The sequence below is a fragment of the Fistularia commersonii genome, chromosome 21 (genome assembly GCF_037954325.1).
Source record: "Fistularia commersonii isolate RoL2024-O1a breed Wild chromosome 21, RoL_Fcom_v1.0, whole genome shotgun sequence".
In the NCBI taxonomy this organism is placed as follows: domain Eukaryota; kingdom Metazoa; phylum Chordata; class Actinopteri; order Syngnathiformes; family Fistulariidae; genus Fistularia; species Fistularia commersonii.
In genome coordinates, this window is record NC_141304.1 from 16,102,249 (window position 1) to 16,124,499 (window position 22,251).

Below are 22,251 nucleotides of genomic sequence, written 5' to 3' on the forward strand. Positions count from 1 at the left end.
TTTGAATTCCTTCCTAAGACAGATTCCAGACGGCCGCCGTCATTTCCCTTTTTCTCTCTCTGTTTTTCTGATATTTGGAGCTGACGTCGAATTCTGGACCATCTGTATTTTCACAGGCCTGGCATCAATTGCGACGCGTTTTGTTTAGACACTTTTTCGACCTGCGTATTACATGGATGTGTCTTTTAAAAACACGCAGGGAGAAACACTTCTGTCCTGAATAAAAAACAAACCAAACGGTGCTCAAATAATTGCGAACGGCTGGCGGGGCGGCGCAAGTCCACATTTTTGGTAGATTTTCAGCAATTAGGAATAAAACGCACCTGCACATGTGTTTTTAATCTGCAGTGCACGGCGGCGAGGGCCTGCAGAGGGAGGGAGGGAGGCCTCGCCGCTCCGGCTCTCTGGCGCCCCCCGGTGGCGGGGCATTTTAGCATCACCTCCTGGAACTACAGGTGTCGGACAACTTCTGGAACCAGCACTCCTTTGCTCAACCACAATTATGGAGCGTGGCCAGACCGCTTTGGGCGCGATGATTTCTTACATCATCTCAGTCCCATGGGATCGATTAAGTTCAGTCCTCTTCTTCTTCTTCTCCCTTCGGCTTTTCCCCCCAGGGGTCGCCGCGGCAAATAAACTTCTTTGACCTACGGTAGCCCCGTTTCCATCGGTTCCCTGTAGGTCGACGGTAGAGAAATATACCAATATACCAAACAATTATACCAATGGCGGTCGTTGTTAACCCGGGCCTCGACCGATCCGCTTTATTCTGGTTATAATGATTGTTTGTTTGTTTAGAACTTTATTAGGACAGTGTACAAATACATTAAGCGCTAGATTATAGCTCATAGCTAATTTCCATCTGTAGTCCTGGACAATACAAATATAAAACTGTATAAAATAGACAATATATATAAAATATACAGACAGGCAATAAAATAACTATACAATATATAAACAGGCAATAAAATATGTATTTTGCAAGTAGAAAGTGACATTGTTGTGATATTGTTACTTTGGTCATCTGGGGGCCATCAGATGTTCCTCAGAAGGGAAACATCTGATGGCAAAATACCCGTCTGGCATTGTTAGCGTTAGCATGTTTGCTGCTCCAGAATCCAATTTTTAACGTCCCGTGTAAAGGTGTGAAAGTCAGTCATGATCCTCAGATTGTCTGGAAGCCCATTCCATTCTTTTATGGCTTTACAGGAAAAGGCAGATTGAGAAAAGGCAGACTTTCTTTTAGGAACATTGCCGTCTCCTCTGGACACCGACCTCAGCACTGGACTTGTGAGTTGGAGCGAGGCTCGATGGAGGTCTTAAGAGGAGGTGGGGCGGCGTTATGGAAGATTTTGTGGACCAGACGGATATCAGAGTAATTGATTTATTTATTCATCCATTTATTTTTGATTTAAGATGATTGATTTGCATGTTTGGTTTTGGCAAAAGTTTTACGCCGGATGCCCTTCCTGATGCAACCCTCTGCATTTATCTGGGCTTGGGACCGGGTCGGGGAGACACCGTCCCCCCCGAGGCTGACTCGGGGAGATACCGAACCCTGCCGCCCTGAAGCTGCATTGGGATTGATTAAGTTCAATATTGTGTGCAATATATTTCTCTATTCTGTCATGTCATGGCAAGTTTTTATACAAAGTGCAATATTTTCACTGCCTCTCCACTTCATTATTATTGTTATTACTGTCATGTACAATTACATTTAATATCATGTGCAATCTTTACATTTATTATCTGGCGCAATCTTTACATTTATTATCTGGCGCAATATAACCTCTCAACACCTCAATACTATAGCGCTGCCAATAAGACCCTCTGTGTAACTTGCCATTATTTTGCTTTAGTTTGTACGTAACATTAGATTAGATTAGATTCAACTTTTGTGTCATCCCACATGTAAGGACACAGCGTAACAAAATGCAGTTAGCATCCAATCAGAAGTGCATATGTACAGAATGTGCAGTATACAGATAAATACAGTATTAAAGAATCAATGCAATTTTCTTTTTTTTTTTACAGCTGGTAACATGTCTTCATTCTACTGGTATTCTATTAAGTACTGTTTATTTGCAAACTACTCATTTGACACTTATTTTGAAACTTTATTTATTTGTTGTTTTACTGCTGTTATCTGTATAATGTTCTTGTAATTTTGGAGCCGTCTGGCACAAGAGTTTCCTTTAATAAAGTTTGAGTTTATCGTTTATAGTTCATCTATTTTCCAGTATGACAAAAAATAAATAATATTTAGAAATACATTAATATACATATCTTTTGTTTGACAAAAAATAAGTAATATTTAGAAATAAATCAAAATATGTATATTATTTATTTGACAAAAGGTAAATAATATTTAGAAATAAATGAATGTATATCTATAACTGTCTTGCTATGTGCAGGCGGAACCCTTGTTCCGTCGCCTCCCGCAAAACCCGGATACTTTTAATGTAACACCGCCAGACGCTTCCTTGAAACTAGCGAACTCATTCAAGGCTGAGGGTAAATGAGTTAGCAGATTACACTAACAACAATCACCGCCACGTCGTCGACTGTTGTTTTCTTCGATATTTTGTCGTGATAATATAGCGATTCGTTTCTAATATTTAACGTCTTGTGCGGTTCTTTCATTGAATTATTTATTCGGCTTATTAGCATGCTTGCTCGAAACCCCCGCTAACTGCGACTAGCTAAGTAGCTAGGTGTCGCTGTGAACTTGTTGGGAAATAATCGGCGTATTTTAGACATCTTTAAAATGCCCTTGCATGATTAAAATGTTCTTACTGACTCATTATTTTGCTCTTCCAGGCCCCGTGTATAGTTTGAAGATGTTTTTGACAAGATCGGAGTATGACAGGTAGGTGCTTTATGTAGCGCTTCAGCACAAAGTGCTTTGTCATTTATTGACACTCTTTTCCGGAGCGAGCAAATCCCAAGGGATTTAATTGTCGATCCATCTGTGTTTCATTTCGACAGTTTTAAGAAGCCCAGATTATGCTTTTTATTACCATCCAGATGCAGAGAGAAAGCTCTCTCAGGGTTGGTGGTCGTTAGCGGCAGCTAGCCTAGCAAGAGTTTTGTTTTCACTTTCGGTACGGACTTTTTTTCTTTCCTTGCCAAACCTTTATTTTTTGCCCCGCGTTTGCCCAAAACCTGCTTTATCTAACTCCAAGTGTCCAACAAGACGTTCATTTCAGACAAATTTACGAACAGTGAGCCTGTGATAACCGTTCGTATGCCTTTTAAATGCGTTGCAGAGGCGTGAACACATTCTCCCCGGAGGGAAGGTTGTTTCAAGTTGAATATGCCATTGAAGCTATAAAAGTGAGTGATCGGTCACAGTGCATCTTTCCCATCGTCCTCTCACGGCTAGCGCTGTAAAATAAACAAAGTTTGGTTTGAGATGCCTGAATTTGATTGTTTTGGCCCTTGCTACTGTAGCTGGGCTCCACAGCCATCGGTATCCAGACGTCAGAGGGTGTGTGTCTGGCTGTGGAGAAGAGGATCACCTCTCCCCTGATGGAGCCCAACAGCATCGAGAAGATCGTGGAGATCGACAGTCACATCGGTAGGTGGACAAGTGCGGCCCTCGGTCCTCGATCTCCGGCTTTGGGGTTTTGTTGTGAAGAAAGCAAAACACTGCAGACCTTTCTTCTTCCTAAATGATTACAATTATCAGTGGAGCCCTGAGGTTTATTCCCTAGATTGCATGATTTGAATTCAGGCTGGTCAAGGAAAGGGCATGTATGCAACAGGACAGTGGAAAAAAAAATACTGTCCCGCTGTTTCACTCCTCTAGATGTTACTGTACCGAAGAGCGGGAATAATGAAATATAACATCTGGAAAACTTACAGCTTTTTAAGAAAGTAGCACTGAAAATATAATGTCAACTTAGCTGGACCAGAGTACTGCTCAATACGTGAGGACTGTTGTTACATAGAGAAGAACTTTGGTATGTTTGCGGGAGGTTCAAACGAAGCAACCGAGCTGCTACTGAGATGAAAAAGCACCACCTTTGTTTCCCCCGACCTGCACACTCACAGAAAACTTCTTGCTACATCTCCGAAACAATTTATCCATGAAGTGGTTGAAGTCAGACTTCTTTCTGTGATGTTCTGTGACTTATTTCATGTTCTGTCTTTCAAAGGTTGTGCAATGAGTGGCTTGATAGCTGATGCCAAGACTTTAATTGATAAAGCACGAGTGGAAACACAGGTATGTGTGGTGTGTGTAGAACTGCGTGTGTGTGTGTGTTCCGGAGGTTCGACTCCTGTTTCATTTGTTTCGTTTCATTTCGACTCCTCAGAACCACTGGTTCACGTACAACGAGACAATGACGGTGGAGAGCGTGACCCAGGCCGTGTCCAACCTGGCCCTGCAGTTTGGCGAGGAGGACGCAGACCCCGGCGCCATGGTCGGTCTCTGCTTATCTCAGTGCTTCTTGTCCTCGGGAGGCCATGATACGTTCCTTTCAGAGGCGTCATGGGTCTCCAGGTAACCTGCTCTGGTCCTCATCTCCACAGAGTCGACCGTTCGGCGTCGCCCTTCTGTTCGGAGGAGTCGATGAAAAAGGACCCCAGCTGTAAGCCGGCGTTACCGCTTCGCAACACTTGGAAAAACACGGCCTTTTTCACAGCGCGACGTTAACTTGTTTCTTCTCCCCTTGGACCGCAGCTACCACATGGACCCGTCGGGAACCTTCGTTCAGTGTGACGCCCGAGCCATCGGCTCAGCGTCCGAAGGAGCTCAAAGCTCCCTTCAAGAGGTCTACCACAAGGTGCTTCTCCATCCGCTCTTTCCACCCGCCGGCTTTACACAATGAGACGCCTCCGACCGGCCGCTACAGTGACTTCCGCAAAAGAAGTAGCTGCTGTAATACAACCGTTTAATCTGCCCGTCTCTGCAGCCGAAACTACGCATCGATTCAATTCCTTTCCTCTTCAGATTACGTAGAGGTGGAATTGATATCAAAATTGGCATCTTTGCATCTTCTCAATGGATCATTCCAGAATGGGTGTGTCGATGCAGTGTGTGAGCTCACACGGAGCCCTCCATGAACCCCACGCCGATCGCGCTCAGAGCGTTTGTTTGGCTGCTGGAAACCACTTCTGCTGCGCTGAAAACGTGTCCGAGAGGTTTTTTAACACACAACCAGAAGCTGTTTGAGCGTCTCGCTGTGTAAAGCCAGCCTCCGCTGACATCCTCTCGAGTCAGCGAAAGCGTTGAAGTCGGAGGAATGTTTGTCAAAGATCTGCATCTGCCGTCTGCCTTTCGCAGTCCATGACATTAAAAGATGCCATCAAGTCGTCCCTCACCATTCTGAAGCAGGTGATGGAGGAGAAGCTCAACGCCACCAACATTGAGGTCAGTGTGTCCGGCCTGGAGTGAGAGCGCAGGAGCTTCGAAAGGGTTTTCTCTGGAAACGCTCCTGTTTGTGCAACACGTCCGGTGCCACCTGTCAGCCTTCGCTTTTAATCGCTGTTGTTTAGATTCGTATCTCGCGGCTTCCTGACTGTCTGTTTCTTCCAGCTGGCAACGGTGGAGCCCGGGAAGACATTCCACATGTACTCCAAAGAGGAGCTGGAAGACGTAATCAAGGATATCTAGATGGGACACGGGAGGGGAGCGGGAGTGAGGAAAAAAAAAAAAAAAAAGAAATCCGGGCTGGATGTCACAACACCACCGCAACTTTTCCATCAGCATATTTTTTCTCTTGCTCCACTCTGATTTTGTGGATGGTTGAGATGTGCTAATGTACTCCTGGGCTCGGCGTCTGCAGGGCTGCGCTGCAGGCTGACTCTTTCCTAACAACTCGGCGGCAGGAGGAAGAAGAGCAGGGGATATTTTTTGTTACGAATCAGTACTTCGATTAAACCGTTGTATAAAACAACCTCCGCGAGTCAGACTTTCATTAAAGCCCTTCTCGTTTCACGTGGCCGCGCCGTTGTCGAGCGCTTTTAAAAAGAAAGGGAAGACGACTTGGACCCGATTCTGAATAATATTTGGGTTGTGAGTGTTTGCCGGCGATACGAGTTAAGACGCCGCCCGGCCGCCTCCACCCCATCTGTCTGTTTTGGAACGCTCCGTTGTCCTTCACCACTTCCTGCGTTCTGGCCCGGGTCTTACATTTTTGCCCCGGCTGAAAATTCCCCCGAATCCCCCTTCTTCATTTAAAAAAAGAACGCTCGTGGCGAGGAGCGCGCAGGGTAGGCTGTCGTGAGTTCAACTTTTTAAACGCAACCCTTGCAGTACATTTCAAGGAGCAGTGAACCTTTCTGTGACCAGAGGCTCCTCATGTCCCTGCTGTTTACCTTCGGGAGTTCCAATGCCGATCTCTGCAGCCAAGAGAGCGCCTCCTGCTGGAGATCCTCTGTCACATCTAGCCCCCAAAGGATGTCTCCAAAATAAATCCTGCCATGATGTGGTCTATGAAAGGTCAGATCCTTTTTCCTCCACCACATTCATCCAAAGTAGGGAGTTCTTCCACAATTTAGCAACAACATGCAACCAGCATATTTGTTTATCAGCATTTTTATAACTAACCGAGCATAAATACACAGAGGTAGATGCATATATGTGATGTGCCGCCTGCTAAAAATACTGTTCTGTGAGTCTTATTTGATTTGAATGCTTCATGACACCGGAGAGCTGATTCTCCAGGCGTGAAAGTGATTCCATTTTTAATCGGCAGCCCTTCCGTCTGAGCTCCCTCTCTGTTCACATCAGACTTACGGCGGGCGCTCAGAACCGCCGCCGCAGACCAAACTCCTCCAGAAGCCGGCGGGCAGGTCTGCTCACAGAACACGGGCCGGATGAACCGCTTGAAGGGTCGCGTGATGAGATGACCCGCGGGTGATGACCAGAGGCTGAAATATTAACAGGTCGGGGGGAACGCGCCCATCTGAAGCGGAGTTTAGCGGATTCACACTTGCGGCAGTTGATTTGTGAGGCAGGCTTGAGGGCTGGAGAAGACGGGGAGAAGAGTTGTTCTGGAGATGAAGTCCCACTGAGATGGTTTGGACGTGGACAGAGGAGGGACGCTGGAGGTCTGGGTAGGAGGACGCTGAGGTTGGATGCACCTTTAGATGACTCCTCCCATTTTCCTGCTGAGATTAGCTGCAATTTGAAAAAGGCGCTGAACTCATGCTAATTATAGCACACGAGCACCAACAGGCCTTTGTGATATTTCGGTCTGTGTCTGTAACACACACACGTGCACAGTTAAATACTGAATTAAATTAACAGAAAATAGTTTTAAAAAAAAAACAATTATAGAAAGATGTTTTTGATTTTTTTCTTCAAGAAAATGCAGCTTGTGAAAGCATGGTTTCACTGCAAGAAACTCGACTTCTCCTTAAGTAGAGAACACATGAATCCCTGGAGGTGGAAGATACACAAAAACAAGGTATCATGACATCGACTTTATTGATCCCACATCGGGGAAAATCAATTGTCACAGCAGCATAAGAATAAGAATAAAAACAACTTTATTTATCACGAAGGGAATTGTTGTGCCAGAGTTACAAGAAAAACAACAATAATAAATAATAGTAGGAAATTGCATAAACAGTATAAAAAAGGGGGGAGAATAAGAAATACAAATAAAACTATAAAGTGAAAACTATAAAGTAAACTATAAAGTAACAAGTCAAGGCTATAAAGTGTTTTAAGATCTTGAGTACGAAGATTTTTAGATTCCTTGCGGCTGAATGGAGAGGAATTAAAAAGTCTGATAGCCTCAGGTAGGAAAGACCTCCTGTGGCGTTCAGTGGAGCTCCTGGTGGCATCAGTCAACGACTGAAAGACTGACAGGATGTCAGTGTGGCCTGCAGGGGGTGATGGACGCTGTCCATGATGCTGAGGAGCTTCTTCAGCATCCTCCTCCTTATGATACACATAGAAATACTGCACAGATGAGCGAGGTGCGTGGAGAAGGAGGTCGTGCAAAAACCATCAGTCGGATGGATCCATCCATCCATCATCCATCCATCCATCATCAATCCATCCATCCATCCGTCCATCCATCCATTCATCCGTCCATCCGTCCATCCATCCATCCATCATCCATCCATCCATCCATCAATCCATCCATCCATCCGTCCATCCGTCCATCCATCCATTCATCCGTCCATCCGTCCATCCATCCATCCATCCATCCGTCCATCCATCCATCCGTCCATCCGTCCATCCGTCCTTCCGTCCTTCCGTCCGTCCGTCCATCCCTCCATCCATCATCCATCCATCCATCCATCCATCCATCCATCCATCCATCCATCCATCCATCCATCCCTGCGGGAGGCCTTGTCCTCAGTTCCCCTTCTGTCCACTAGTGGGCGCCAGAAGACCACAAAAGACCCGCCACAGACCGTCCGTGCAGGATCTCCGCCGTCCAATGAGAGCGCGGGTTGTTGTGTCGCGGGCCAATCAGGTGCGGCGGTGTAAAGGCCGCCGTGCAGAGGCGGCCGGGGTTGCAGCTCCGGGCCGGAGGAGGCAGATCCTCCCGGAGCCGCGGCCGCAGACATGGCGCTCCTCCGCCGCCTCCTGACGCTCGGGCTGCTTTCCTGCGCGCTGGCGCGGAGCCTCCACGGCGGGGGGACCCGCGGCGGCCCGCGGGCCCCGGAGCCCGGCCTCCCGGGGCGCAGCGGCCGCGCCGCGGGGCCCCACGAACACGCGTGTGCGAGTTTCCCCGGAGCGGAGCTCTCCCTGCGGGACAACACCCACAGTGTAAGTGGCTGCAGCCGAGCCGCGGGGGGCCGCGGGACCGGGACCGGGACCGGGACCGCATGGGTTCTGCACAGGTTTGAAGCATTACTGCTGAAACACGTGACCGTGGGTCGAGAGGTCACGCAGGAAAAGCAGCCAGAACTTGGAATATGTTTGGAAGATGCTGCTGTGATTGATTGATTGATTGATTGATTGATGGGGAACAGAATCCCCTTGCTTTGGATGCTTTTAGTCCTGCATGATCAGAACCTGATGAAAAGGATCAGCACTGGTTCTGGTCTGGATTCTGGTCCTGAGCTTGGTTCTGGTCCGGTCGGGCGGAGGTGGTCTGGGATTACAGCGGTCTGGTTGTCTGCAGGCCGAAGGGGTTCTTCATCTCAGCTGTGCTTAGTGTGTGTGTGTGTGTGTGTGTGTGTGTGTGTGTGTGTGTGTGGTGGAGGGGTCACTGGGGTCCACGGCAGGATGATCCCAGGTCACACACACACACACACACACACGGCTCCAGTGGACTGTGAGGCTGCAGCTGCTGCCGGCGTCGGCAGCTCTTTGGCGTGGCGTGGCGTGGTGTGTGTGTGTGTGTGTGTGTGTGTGTGTGTGTGTGTGTGTGTGTGTGTGTGTGTGTGTGTGTGGGATCGGAGCAGGTTCTGGTTCTTCTGCGTGGAATGAGAGCAGACCCGAACCTCGACTGGGGGTCGGACCTTCCTCCACGTCGCTTCCAGTGCAGGTGCGGGTGGTCAGCGCTCGGTACCGGCCCGGATCCGACCGGAAGCGGGCCGGAGCCTCTGGCGGGCCGAAGCCTCAGGCTCCACCCAGGACCCCCTGTGGTTCTCCGTCCTGTGTTTTATGGTGTGTGTGGAGAACCCGGGGGGCCGACCGGACCGGCGCCGCAGACAAAGAAGATGACCAGCCAGGGAACCGCATCACCGCGGAGACGCTGGTGGCGTTTGTCCGAAGGTGACGGCCGGGTCGGAACCCGCTCTGCATCTGAGATGGGCTCTTTCCCGCCGTGTTATTGTTCCCTGTCGGTCTGTGACGCGCCGGATCAGAATCCACCGGGATTAAACCCGCGGGGGAAAGTCCACAGGTTCCCTGCCAGCGAACGGGCGGCGGAGAAGCTCTTTCTCCAGCCGCGGCGAGCGGCGTGACCTCCGGTGAAATCTCTTCTCGCCCCGGCTCTGAGGGCCGTGTGTGTTTTTCCAGCGCCAAAACAGAAAAGCCTCTTTTTTTGTACATTAGTTCTCGGCCGTGGCGGCGTAACCATGGTAACCTGCGATCGGCACGTAGAAATCCTGTCATTCTGCACCTTGTAGGTTAGATTTTGCATTTAGTTCTAATATCAGCATCCGCTGCCCCCCCCCCCCCCCCCCACACACACACACACACACACACATACACCTTTGGGTTCTCAGTGCTGGACATGTTGTACTACAAAGCACAACAAGCACCACCTTCATGTCTGGGCTGCCGAGGAATGTTCCAGAGGGCCGCCCGGCTCAAAGCTCCGGAGCTCTGCGGGACAGCGGGGTGTGTGTGTGTGTGTGTGTGTGTGAGATGTGGACATTACATCATCTGGAGGTTGTTCTAAGTGACTGTGCCCCGGCTCCTGCTCCGGCTGAACACCGGAACGGCCTTTTGACTTTGGTTTCCTGATCTGAGCTGTTTTTTAATTTAATACTGAGCGCACAAGCTGGTTTGCTCCCCCCTGCACACACACACACACACACACACACACACACACACTCTTCCCCCCAGCTGACTTCTGAGCATGAAAATCATTTCTGGCGTGCTCTCAAACAGCCCCCCCCCCCCCCCTTTGAGCTCAGCTGAGTCTAGACTCCAGGACCGGATCCCACCAGGAAGGCGGAGGACGCCTCCTCCCTCCCTGTTGTTGCGTTTTCACTGCTTTGCTTCGTTTTTGCCCGTTTTCTGTTTGTGTTACATTTATGTCGGTCCCCTGCACGAGTTATCCCCCCCCCCGCCCCATCCTCCATCCCCTCCGGCCGAAAAACGTGGAGGAAAAACATGTTGTGTGTCTGGGCCGCAGCCAGCTGCTGGGGAGCAGCGGAGCTGATGTTCCATATAGTCTGAGAGAGAAGGTTATATAAAGTATCTGTTTTAATTTCTTAATACGGAGAAGTAAAGTTGCACAGATGGTGGAAAGTAAAGGAGAAATAGAATCCGGCTGCAGCCGAACCACAGAGGAGGCGAGAAACAGCTCATCAACACACACACACACACACACACACACGGCTGGATGTCTGAGGAGCCGTCACCCGGTGTCACCTGACCGTCGCTCTTCTTGAAAAGACAGCGGTGAAGAAGAAGAGCGAGGAAGAACCCATGAGTTTCAGGAGGAAGATGTTTCTTTCAATGAAAGTTTTGTAGATGAGATGATCGGCTGAGAGAAGGCAGGGAAGTCATGATGTCTTCATCCATTCATCAATCCATTCATTCATTCTGGACAGCGCCTGCCCTGCACCCAGGCTCGGGGGGTCGGAGCCTATCACGGCCGTGATTAGATGGGAAGTGGGTTCACCCTGGACCAATCACAGGGCCTCATACACAGACCTCCAACATTCACCCTCCCATCCACACATCTGGACTGTGAAGGGGCTCCAGTGAAGCTCCCGCATGTGTTTGGACTGCGGGAGGAACCCGGAGAACCCTGAGGAACCCCACGGACACGTGGAAGAACATGGAGGCTCCACACGGGCAGGAACGTTGTGGGAATCCAACCTGGGACCTCCTGCGGCGGCGAGGAGAGGCAGCACAAGATAAATGAGTGGAACACACACACACACACACACACACACGGCTGCACGGAGTCAGCCTCCGGTCCATGGATGGAATTGAATCATCATTTAGACATCATTGTATTGATAAATCCATTAGGCTTGGATTGGCTCCACACACACACACACACACACACACACACACACACACACACACACACACAGACCCTGTGTGCAGGATAAGCAGTCCAGACAACGGGTGAATGAATGTATTGATGAATCTCTAAGGTGAACCAAGATAATGAAGCGTGTCGACGTGTTTTATTGAGACGGGCTGAAGCCAATCGATGGATCATCTCTCCCCGGCTCTCCCAGCAATTGGTGGAGCAGGTGGAGCAGATCCTGGGCCGGGCGGCGGCTGGTTTGATGGAGAAAGTTGGATTATTGCGGTTTCTCGTCCGCCCGTCACTTCCGTGCTATTATCTTTAACACCATAAGCCTCGCTCCCGCCCTCAGCTGATCGCTCAGTACGGCTGGGTGTGTGAGATCAGAGCCCGTTTGTGTGTGTGTGTGTGTGTGTGTGTGTGTCTCGTCTGATGTTTTCTGTGTGTAAACACCGCTGAGGCCGAAGGTTGAAGCCCAGATGGAGGGAACAAGGAGCTCACTGTGCTGCTTCTGATCCCCGGCAGCTCCGAGGCGGCTGGACGGCCCGTCCGTGCATTTTTGTGCGGAGCTGAATTCCTCTGGACCCGGGTTGTCGTCGAGGCGTTGAAACCCTCGCGCTGCCGTTCTGATGAAGCGCCGGATCCGGGATGGGTCGCCCTCCTACCAGGCCTCACCGCCATCGTCTCCTCTGGTACCGCGGCTCTCGTCCGACGGGACGTTCTGTTCGGAGCGAAGAACCCGGGTCATTGGTTCCTCCGGCGCGTCCGACCGACCGTCAATCAAGCGTGAATTCACACGGCTGTTCACACCAGGTCACCCGGAGAGAACCCACGCGGCCTCGGGGCTGTGTGTGTGTGTGTGTGCATATGTGTCAGCGTGTGTGTGTGTGTGTGTGTGTGTGTGTGTGGGCCGGCGTCCGATGCCTTGCTCATGGGCCGGGCGCTGGAGAGCCTCTCTGGAATGCGTCTGCCTGCTTGTTCTACCACAGAGAGTTGCTGTGTTTCTGTCTGTCAGGCGTAAATGTAGGTCACGCTCTTTGTGGCGTTCAGGCGCCGTCACACACGGCGGCGTCGTTGGCGGGGCTCGTGCGCTGACCCCCCGCCTCCGTGCACGAATGCCCAAACGTGTCTTCTGTTCTCCTCCAGTTCACCTTCAAAGTGAGGACCATGGTGTCCCTGTCTCTGGCCTGGTTGGGGGACGGATCCGGGGTAAGTCTCCCGGGGTCGGCGGCGCTCAGGACGGCCCGAGAACCAGCGGCGTCCGCCTACAACCTTCTCGCTCCTCCCAGGTGCTGCTGGTGCTGACCACCTTCCAGGTGCCCAGGTTCATGATGCACTTCGGCCAGTCCAACCTCTACAGGAGGTGAGAGCCGCCCGCCGCCCGGGACCTGCTTTGCCGCCGCCGCCGCCGCCGCCGCCGCCGCCTGGTCTGCTTCTAAACGACTCTTCGTGACCGTGTTAGTGAAGACTACGGGAAGACCTTCCAGGACGTGACCCACCTGATCAACCACACCTACATCCAGACGGAGTTCGGCATCGCCATCAGCCCGGACCACTCGGGAAAGGTGAGCCGGCGACGCCGACCCGGGTCCGCCTGCCGCCGCGGTGCAGAAGCAGAAGCAGAAGTCCAGACCTCCGAGGAACCGGTGAAACGTTTTTGAACTTCATCCCGGCTGTGAGGGGCGGAGAGATGAAAAGCAACCACAGCAGGACTCATACGGGCGGACGGCAACAACCGTCTATTCAGAGGCCAGAACGAGTGTCGGTATCTGTTCGTCCCGCTCGCCGTCCCAGTGACGGCGGCCGGCGGTCAGCCGGGAGAGCCTCTGCTAGACGGGAGGGTTTGCCGGAGAACTCTTCCTAGATGCAATTATCGTTTCCTTCGTTTTGGAAACATCGATTTGTACGGATGAGCGCTCACGCCGGTCGATAAAGTCTCTCTCCACCGGGTCGTGATTGGCACCCTCGTTACCGAGGAGCCACGCAATCAGGGAGTCGTCCGCAAACCGGATGATTTATCCGTTTGCCTTTTTCAGCCGCTTGTTTGTGAAATCAGTCAAAGAAAGGACGGGCGCCGGATGGCCGGCCCGACTCCACGACCCGCTGCGGTCTGTCGGGCAAATCAAACTCTTCGGCTTCCTGCACCCGGACTCACGGGCCGAGGCGCAGGGGGGGGGGGGGGGGCGTCCATGACAACGGAAACGAGCTCATCGTAAAGGTTGTTTTATTGGCGCTGCGGCGGCGGGGAGCCTCAGCGCAGACGCGGGAAATCCACACAGGTTTTACCCAAACTGAACAGCAGGGCAGATACGCAGGCTGACCCTCGGAGGAACGCGGCTCAGCAAACCCGCGGTTCGGGGTTCAACAAGAGATGAATGTGTATTTAATTCCGCGAGCCTGGACAGTCTGACGTCTCCGTCTGAGTTTGGATCAAGCCGTTCGGGTGCTTCAGGTAGAATTCCGAGCCGCCCGGTGGACTCGTTCAGCTGCGGATGGCAAACATATTCTCACCGAACTGATCCTCTGGTGTGAAACCCCCTCGCTGCTCTCAGGTGATCCTGACGGGCGACGTGTCCGACGTCGGGGGGTTCAGGCTTTTCCGCTCGCGGGACTTCGGCCTGACGTTCGCCGCGTCCGAGCTGCCGTTCGAGCCCATCATCCAGATGCTCTACGACCCGGGGGACTGCGACACCCTGGTCACGCTCAGTCTGACGGTAGCCGCCGTCACCTTTGTTAAATCCGTGTATGTCGACCAGGCGGCGGACCGTCCGGCGCCGCGGTGACGCCGTCTCCTCTTTATGTCCCCGAGCTCAGCTGGACCTGTGGCTGTCAGAGGACTTTGGCACCACCTGGAGGAAGATCCACCACAGCGTCTGTCTGGTCAGATGGTGAGATTCGTCGCCATCAGGTTGTCGTCCGCAAAAAAACCCCAAAACATCGTGTTTAATCACATAAAACATGCGCGTCTCACAAGGGGACCTTTATTTGGTTTGGCTTTTGATTTTGAGCGGAGCGTGCCTTCTCCGCTGCAGTATCTGCTGCAGATCCGCCGCCCGGCGCCGTTATTGCCGCCGACCGCGAGCGGAAGCGGCAGCCGCGTCCCGGTTCCGTACGGCGCCCGGGGTCGTCACGCCGCTCGGGCCCCGGCACATATTGACTCGGGCGTGAGGTGCCGAGGCCGCCGTCGGAGCCGATCCCGAGTTGATTATTCGGCCCGGCGGCCTTGAAAACCTCGGTCCCCCTCTGGCAGCCGCGGAGCCGGAGAGGCTTGGACGCCGGCCCCGGGCTCAATATTTGCACTTAGAAGAAACCGCAAACATAATCTCTGATCTCCTCCAATTCCGAAAGTAGATTCACATCTGAACCGGGGCGATTTTCCAACGTTTTTGGAAAATGGGAGCACAATTAGATGTTTCCTTTCCCCGCCTGGATTCCCGCTCTCACCGTTCCCCCGCTCCCACGCACAGGGGGCCCAACAGCAGCATCTTCTTCACCACCCACTCCGACGGATCCTGCAGTAAGTGAAGGCGCCACCGCCCGTCTCAGATCCGGCGGACGCCCGCTGAGCAGCCTGTCTCTGCTAGATGACAAGGGGAGGCTGGAGCTGAGGAAGACCACGGACTACGGGAGAAGCTTCCAGGTGATCGCGACCAGGGTTTACTCCTTCGTCCTGGGAGGGCGCTTCGTCCTGGCCTCCATCATGACGGGCGCGGTACGTCGCCTGCGGGCCTCACGCATGTGCTTTCAATATTTTCCTCCCGCCGCCACGGGGTTATTTATTTGTGAGATGACGCGCGGGTTCTGGACGGCATCTGCTCCGGGATCAGCTTTGTTTCTTTATTTATCTGTTTGTTTTCCACTCACAACCATCTGCCCGCGTGCCGACATCCAGCGTGGAGAGGAGCGGCACGCTCTCCTTCTTCTCCGTCGGCCGCTCCCTCCGGGGTCTCCGGCCAAAACCTCTCCTCGGCGTCCTCGTCTAACTTCCTGTCCTCCGTCCAGAAACCTCCTCTCTGCTCCTCCTCCGGACCTCCTCCACCCTCAGCATCCGTCTACCCTGATCTTCTCCATCCTTCCTCTGTCCATGTCCAGACCATCTCAGTGTGACTTGATCTCCAGAACATCTACCATGTGTCTGACATGTGACGGCCTCCTTCCTGATCCTCTCCGTCCTCCTGGTTCCCACAGAGGAACCTCCATGTCTTCATCTCTGCCCTTCTGTCTCCTCAGTGTCTCCAGACCAGCCACGTGGCTGCTCTTCACCTCCATCTCCTCCACCTTTCCTTCTGTACTCTCTGACACTTTTCTCCACCCGTTCCGACCTGCTTGCACTCGTTCCTCCACCTCTTCTCCACTCTCTCTCCTCAACCTTCTCCATCTCCACCTCCCGTAGCCTCACCGTTCCTCCTCTCCAGAAGGTGTTGCCTTTCCCTCTCGCAGCTCTAAACACTACTATTTTGCAACATTAGCCTATTCCACGCCTTGTGGTGACTCTGTGTGTGTGTGTGGTTGTGAGTGTGTGTGTGTGTGTGTGTCGGGGTCAGCCTGGGGTTTATCTTCTCGGCGGATGAAGACTAAACAAAAGCACATATCGCCTTGGAAACTGATCCAAAAGACCAAACCAAACCCAGAAATCCCCGGAGCGATCTTCTCTTCCCGGAGCGAAGGTTATTGATTGAATGCTTCTGTCAACCGTGGTTTCAAGATGAACTCCGAGTGTTGTGACCATGTAACCATGGTGACGTGTGCTACGATCAAAAGCGAGCGTCCGTCACGGAGGTCGCTCCTGCTCTGAAGGTCTCGTCGCTGCCATCTTCTCAAGCCGAGCGTGTCGAGGCCGGTTTACTTCCTGGTTCCAGAGCTGTGGCTGCGTCTCTCGGCTTTAGGGCACCGAGCGAATGATCCACGTGTCCGTGGACGGCGGCGAGGCCTGGAACATGGCCCAGCTGCCCACCGTCAACCACGAGCAGTTCTACTCCATCCTGACCGCCACCCAAGACATGATCTTCATGCACGTGGACGACCCTGAAGGTCAGTGGCTTGATCAGCGCTTGATCTCGGAGGAACCAGGCGACGTCCTGGATCCGCGGGGCTTCTGTTACAACTCCATCTCCTGTGTGTGCCTCAGACTCCGGGACCGGGACCATCTACGTGTCGGATGAGCGGGGAACCGTGTTCTCCAAGTCTCTGGAGCGCCACCTCTACACCACCACGGGGAGCGACACCGACTTCACCGCCATTTCGTCCCTGCGCGGCGTCTACATGACCAGCATCCTCACAGAGGGTGGGGGCGCCGAGCGCCGAGCACGACACGCCACTTTCTGACCATTTGATCAGAAAGTCATGCTGTATATGTGTGTGTGTGTGTGTGTGTGTGTGTGCATTAATTAGTAGCAACATTTAACGCGCAGCGCTAGTTAGCTCTTTTCAGGAGATTTCCCACAAGTCCGACTGCTCTTCAGATTGTAGTCGTAACCGTTGTTTCCCTCCTGTGCAGACGGCGCCGTGGAGACGGTCATCACCTTCGACCAGGGAGCCAGGTGGCAGCCGTTGCGGCGGCCGCAGGGCAGCCACTGCGACACGGAGACCGCCACCAACCGACCCAGCAGAGTGAGACGTACCGAACTAGATCCTTCTCCAGAAATACCCGTGTTGTTTGTGCGTTTTGTCAAAGTCAAAGTGGCGCCAACATTTCTTTGAATGCAGCACGGGGATGATGCTGCTTCCAGGCATCCGCAAAATATTTTTTTCCACTCCCTCCAGCTCCAGCCACTGATGCCATATTTATATTTATCTTTATATTTATACATTCTCCAGGACACCTTACTTGTCGTCATGTCTTTGTTCCTCTCCACATCTCCCTCTTGTCCATTGATATTTCCAAGGCATAGATTTTGTATTCTATTATATATATTGGACAAAGTCTTTGTTTATTGGTATCTATATCCTTTATTTGCATATCTTTCTATTTTCCATCCCATAATGCCGCTGTGACAATTGAATTTCGCCGTCTTGGGATCTTCTTACCTTCCCCCCGTCTCTCATGGTGTGTTCACAGTGCAGGTTTCACATCCACGCCACCTACAGCACCAGCATGAAGATGAACGTCCCCATGCTGCCTCTGTCTCAGCCCAACGCCGCCGGCCTCATCCTGGCCCACGGTACTGAGCGCTCGCCCCCGCGGTCAGGAGGGGACACTCGGCCTCCGGGTAAAAGAAGGTCTAAAGCCGCCCCGCTGTCCCGTCAGGAAGCGTCGGAGACGCGGAGTCCACCCTCATGCCGGACGTGTACGTGTCGGACGACGGCGGCTACTCGTGGCTGCTGTCCCTGAAGGGCCCTCACCACTACGCCATCCTGGACTCGGGCAGCCTGCTGGTGGCCGTGGAACACACCCACTCACCCGTCAATCAAATCAAGTGGGTACCCGCGGCCGCGCGGCAGCCTCCGCGCGTACCTCTCCAACCCGCCGACGGCGTCCTCTCGTCCTCCCGGCCGGCGCAGGTATTCCGCGGACGAGGGCCGGTGCTGGCGGACGTACAACTTCAGCGGCGAGCCCTTCCACTTCAGCGGCATGGACGGCGAGCCGGGCTCCCGCTCCATGAACGTCAGCCTGTGGGGCTACAGGAACGACAACAGCAAGTGGGTGGTGATCACCGTGGACTTCAGGAAGCTGCTGCCCAGGGAGTGTGAGTATGCCGGGGACGGCGCGCGCGGATCGGGCGTCCGGGGTCTCCTCGCCCACCGCATGTACGTGCACAGGCGATGCCGGCGACTACGCGGAGTGGCTGACGCACTCGGCGGATCCCGGCAGGCCGAATGACGGCTGCGTCCTGGGCTACAAGGAGACCTTCCTACGCCGGAGGAAAGACTCGCTGTGCTGGAACGGCAGGGACTACGCCGTCGCCAAGCGCCTGTCTCCGTGCCGGTGCACCGCCGACGACTATCACTGGTACGTTCCTCCTCGGATGACGCGCGGGACGATTCTCGGGCCGCGTGCCGAGTGTCTGCGAACGCATACGGCGGCTTTGTTTGCCTCGCAGCGACTTTGGATTCCAGCGGCTGGCCAACGGCTCCGAGTGTGTGGAGCAGGAGGAGATGAAGGGTGGACCTCTGGAGTTGTGCTTAAACGGGACCGTCGAGCAGCTCCAGACCAGCGGGTGAGGACCTCTTCTCCCTCTCTCTTGTCGGTTCTTTGCAAATCTCTTCTCGCTCACCTTAAAACACGTGTCTGGACTCGGCAGGAGGCCGTGGTTTAAGAATAGAAATACGAGGAACATGTTCTTTATTATGCTCTGGACTCATTGGGTTCGCACGCCTTCCAAGCACATCGATACTTTCCTCAGAGTGGGATCGGCCTCCGGACGGCTCCGCGTTGCGTGTTTGTGTTTGTAGTCACATCATCTGCAAATAAAAGCAGCATAAAGTCAGTCGCAGCGCGGCCTGTATTTTACAAGGTGCCAGATTTACAAGGATTCCAAATAAAGAGATAGAATTATGGGCTCGTTCTCAACCAGAGCACATTTTTGGTGGTTTTACGTGCGTGTACGTGTGTGTACGTGTGTGTGTGGGTGTTACAAGAAACCAGTTTCAGTGAGAAAGTCAATGCCATGGGTGAACTGAGCAGCCTCAGTGCGGAGCGGCGGGTGGAGAGCAGCCTGAGAGGAACGGAAAAATTGCTTCTTTACACTGAAACATCTGCAAAAGCCAAAAAGGAGAGTGTTTACGTGGGTGTCGGAGACATGTTGCGTGTGCATTCCTCTGCTGCGTCTTTGTCTCCTCCACACACTCACAGCCGCCATCTGGGCGCCATGTGGGGCCAATTAGCGCCATCCTTTTCGGCCGTATTGGCGGCAGATGCGTCCCCGTCGCCCCGATGGCGCTCGGGGTCATCGAATAGGACCGCGTGCACTCACCTGACCCGTCGCAGGCCTCCCCGCCGGGCCTCCGGTTGTGCTCCGTGCACGTCGGAAACGTGCCGCGCACAGGTCGGACCCTTGGAAGCCGGCGGGTCTGTTAGAAGGGGGTGTCGAGTTAACGTGGGTTTGGAATAAGAGCCCTCATTCTTGTGAAAACTTGGGTTGGTGCCTCTGAAAAACATGCCGGTGTAAACAGGGCGTGTGTGTAAACAGAGCGTGTGTGTTGGCCGCGCTGCCGCTCGCCTCTGGCCTGTTGCGTGCTTCGGTCGTGTTGTGGGAAATGATCGCGGCGCAGCGGACCGGCCTCAGAGCAACAAGGTTCCTGGTTGGATTCCTTCTCTCAGTTTGCACCGACGGGCTCCTCTTGCACGGTCGATGGAAGACCGTGAATTGTCGGTAGATGAAGGTGAGCGGTTGTCCGCGCAGGATAGGCCGAGGCACCGGAGACGTTGAAGCCGCAGCGTTTAGAAGTTATTCACATGAAAACCCGGTGCACCTCCTGCCGCAGCTACCGCAAGATCCCAGGAAACCAGTGCGAGGGAGGCTTCCAGCCGCAAAGGAAGGAGACGGACCTTCTGAGGCTGTGCACCATTGATGAGCTCCGCCCCTTCCTGGTGGTGCGTGAAGTTCCCCCTGACACGGTGGGCTCATCCCTGTTTGCTCTCCTGTCACATTAAACCGTCTTCTCTTGGTCCCGTCCAGACGGGGACTGATAAATCCACCACCACCATCGTGGTGGTGGTGGTGTTGGTGATCTTGCTGCTGGGCGCCCTGGCAGGTGTTTGGACGGTCAAGAAGTATGTCTGCGGAGGAAGGTCAGACCCTCGCCGCCGCCGCCGCCTCCAAACCACCCACGGGATCTCTGCTTCTTTACCAGCCCCGTCTTCTCGGTCAGGTTCCTGGTGCACCGGTACTCCGTCATGAGGGAAAACGCCGAGGCTGATAAAATCGAAGGAGTGGACGACGTAGACACCCACTACATGGAGACGGGCGCGGCGCAGTACGAGGACTCGGACCAGGTATCGTCCCCCGGCTCAGACGCCTCCCCTGGTCCCGGACCGGCTCTGGATCTCCTCTGTGTCTCTCCGCAGGATCTCCTAGAGTAAGGTGGGCTTCCCACCCTCACTCCAAAGCTCGTAAAGACAGGCCTGATCCCACTTCCCATTCCTGCGCCCCACCATCACCGCCGCCGCTGCCACCCCTTTGCTTTGGAAGCCCCCCCCCCCCCTTCAGGACGGAGCTGCAAGGGGTCTGGATTGACACCTCCACCCTGGGGATGGGACACCACTTAGAAGGTCCTTAAATATGCCCTGGCACTGCTGCAGCCCCCACATGCTGACTAGCATCTGCTTCTCACTTCTCGACCCCCCCACCAGCCTCCACCAGCCCCCCCCGACCCCCCCGATCCCCCCGACCCCTGCCCCGGGAGCTGGAGGACTCCAGGGCATGGGGGGGGCGAGGTGCTTCTCCCTTTGCTTTATCAAACCGGTCGAGGCCCCGACAGAGCGGTAAAACCAGGGTTCGGGATGGGAATGGACCCTGGTGGAACTTCAGCCCCCAACCCCTCCTCGCCCCACGCAGAGCGTCTGCTGTCCACGTCACACAGATTCTGTGAAGAGCGTCGAGTCTCTCGGCGTAAGACGCTCTGGATTCCCGGGTCTTCTGCCCAGCCTCCGCGCAGACGACCAGCCTTCCGGTATAAGGGCTTGTAGATGATTTAGGGAGCAGCATTAGAGCTAAGTAAACCCTTAATATCTTAGCGGAAGGTTTACACTGCGTTATTTCTGTTTTTCTTTTTTGCTATATAAAGTCACAACTCGCAAAATACGACGTTTTTGTTCACAGGATGGCCATTTAAACATTTTTGGTATCAGTTTCACGAGACATCGACATCTGGGCTCCTCTGAGGTTTCCAGCAGGTGCGGTGACCTTTGACCTGTCCAGACCAATTGATGGTGTAGTAACTTTTAAGCCTTACTTCAAATCCATTTGTAATATATTATTGTTTCTAATGGCCCAAAGTATTTTGTTTTTTTAGTTGTTGTTTTCAAAATATTCAATTTGAAAAATATAGAGGTACACTTGTTCTTCCTATGCTTTGGGCTGCTTCCTTTAAGGGTCTACAGCCAATCGCCCGCCTCCTTCTAACCCTCAGCCAATCACCTGCCTCCTTCTAACCCTCAGCCAATCACCTGCCTCCTTCTAACCCTCAGCCAATCACCTGCCTCCTTCTAACCCTCAGCCAATCACCTGCCTCCTTCTAACCCTCAGCCAATCACCTGCCGCCATCTAACCCTCAGCCAATCACCTGCCTCCATCTAACCCTCAGCCAATCACCTGCCTCCTTCTAATCCTCAGCCAATCACCTGCCTCCTTCTAACCCTCAGCCAATCACCTGCCTCCTTCTAAGCCTCCTCTCTCACTCCATCTATCTTCTTGTTCTCCATCCATGCACCTCCTCTGCTCTTCCTCCAGACCTCCTCCAACCTCAGCATCCTTCTCGCCAGATCTTCTCCATCCCTCCTCTGTCCATGTCCAAACCATCTCCAGAACATGGACCCCGTGCTGTCCTTCTGCTGGACTCCTTTCTGATCCTCTCCATCCTCCTGGCTCCCAGAGAGGAACCTCATCACATCTTCATCCGTGCCTCCTCCTCCTCCTCCTTGGTGTCTCCAAACCAGACACCATGGCTGCTCTTTACC

At 53.2% G+C, this 22,251-nt stretch overlaps 2 protein-coding genes across 2 annotated transcripts; both read left to right on the forward strand.

Annotated features, from left to right (window-relative positions):
- The first annotated feature begins 2,443 nt into the window (after positions 1-2,443).
- On the forward strand, positions 2,444-5,903 carry psma5 (proteasome 20S subunit alpha 5). Its single transcript, XM_086168384.1, has 10 exons — positions 2,444-2,514; positions 2,821-2,869; positions 3,270-3,336; positions 3,454-3,580; positions 4,161-4,228; positions 4,320-4,427; positions 4,537-4,595; positions 4,688-4,790; positions 5,291-5,377; positions 5,543-5,903. The coding sequence occupies exons 2-10, from the start codon at positions 2,841-2,843 to the stop codon at positions 5,618-5,620; spliced, it is 726 nt and encodes a 241-aa protein (XP_086024510.1). The 5' UTR covers positions 2,444-2,514; positions 2,821-2,840; the 3' UTR covers positions 5,621-5,903.
- Positions 5,904-8,482: 2,579 nt separating this feature from the next.
- Positions 8,483-22,042, forward strand: LOC147222487 (sortilin-like). Its single transcript, XM_086168308.1, has 20 exons — positions 8,483-8,737; positions 12,780-12,842; positions 12,923-12,996; positions 13,096-13,198; positions 14,186-14,347; positions 14,448-14,521; positions 15,101-15,150; positions 15,218-15,345; positions 16,520-16,664; positions 16,762-16,917; positions 17,131-17,243; positions 17,692-17,794; positions 17,881-18,049; positions 18,135-18,319; positions 18,393-18,582; positions 18,674-18,790; positions 20,058-20,166; positions 20,252-20,364; positions 20,445-20,568; positions 20,641-22,042. The coding sequence occupies exons 1-20, from the start codon at positions 8,534-8,536 to the stop codon at positions 20,653-20,655; spliced, it is 2,397 nt and encodes a 798-aa protein (XP_086024434.1). The 5' UTR covers positions 8,483-8,533; the 3' UTR covers positions 20,656-22,042.
- Positions 22,043-22,251: the final 209 nt, after the last annotated feature.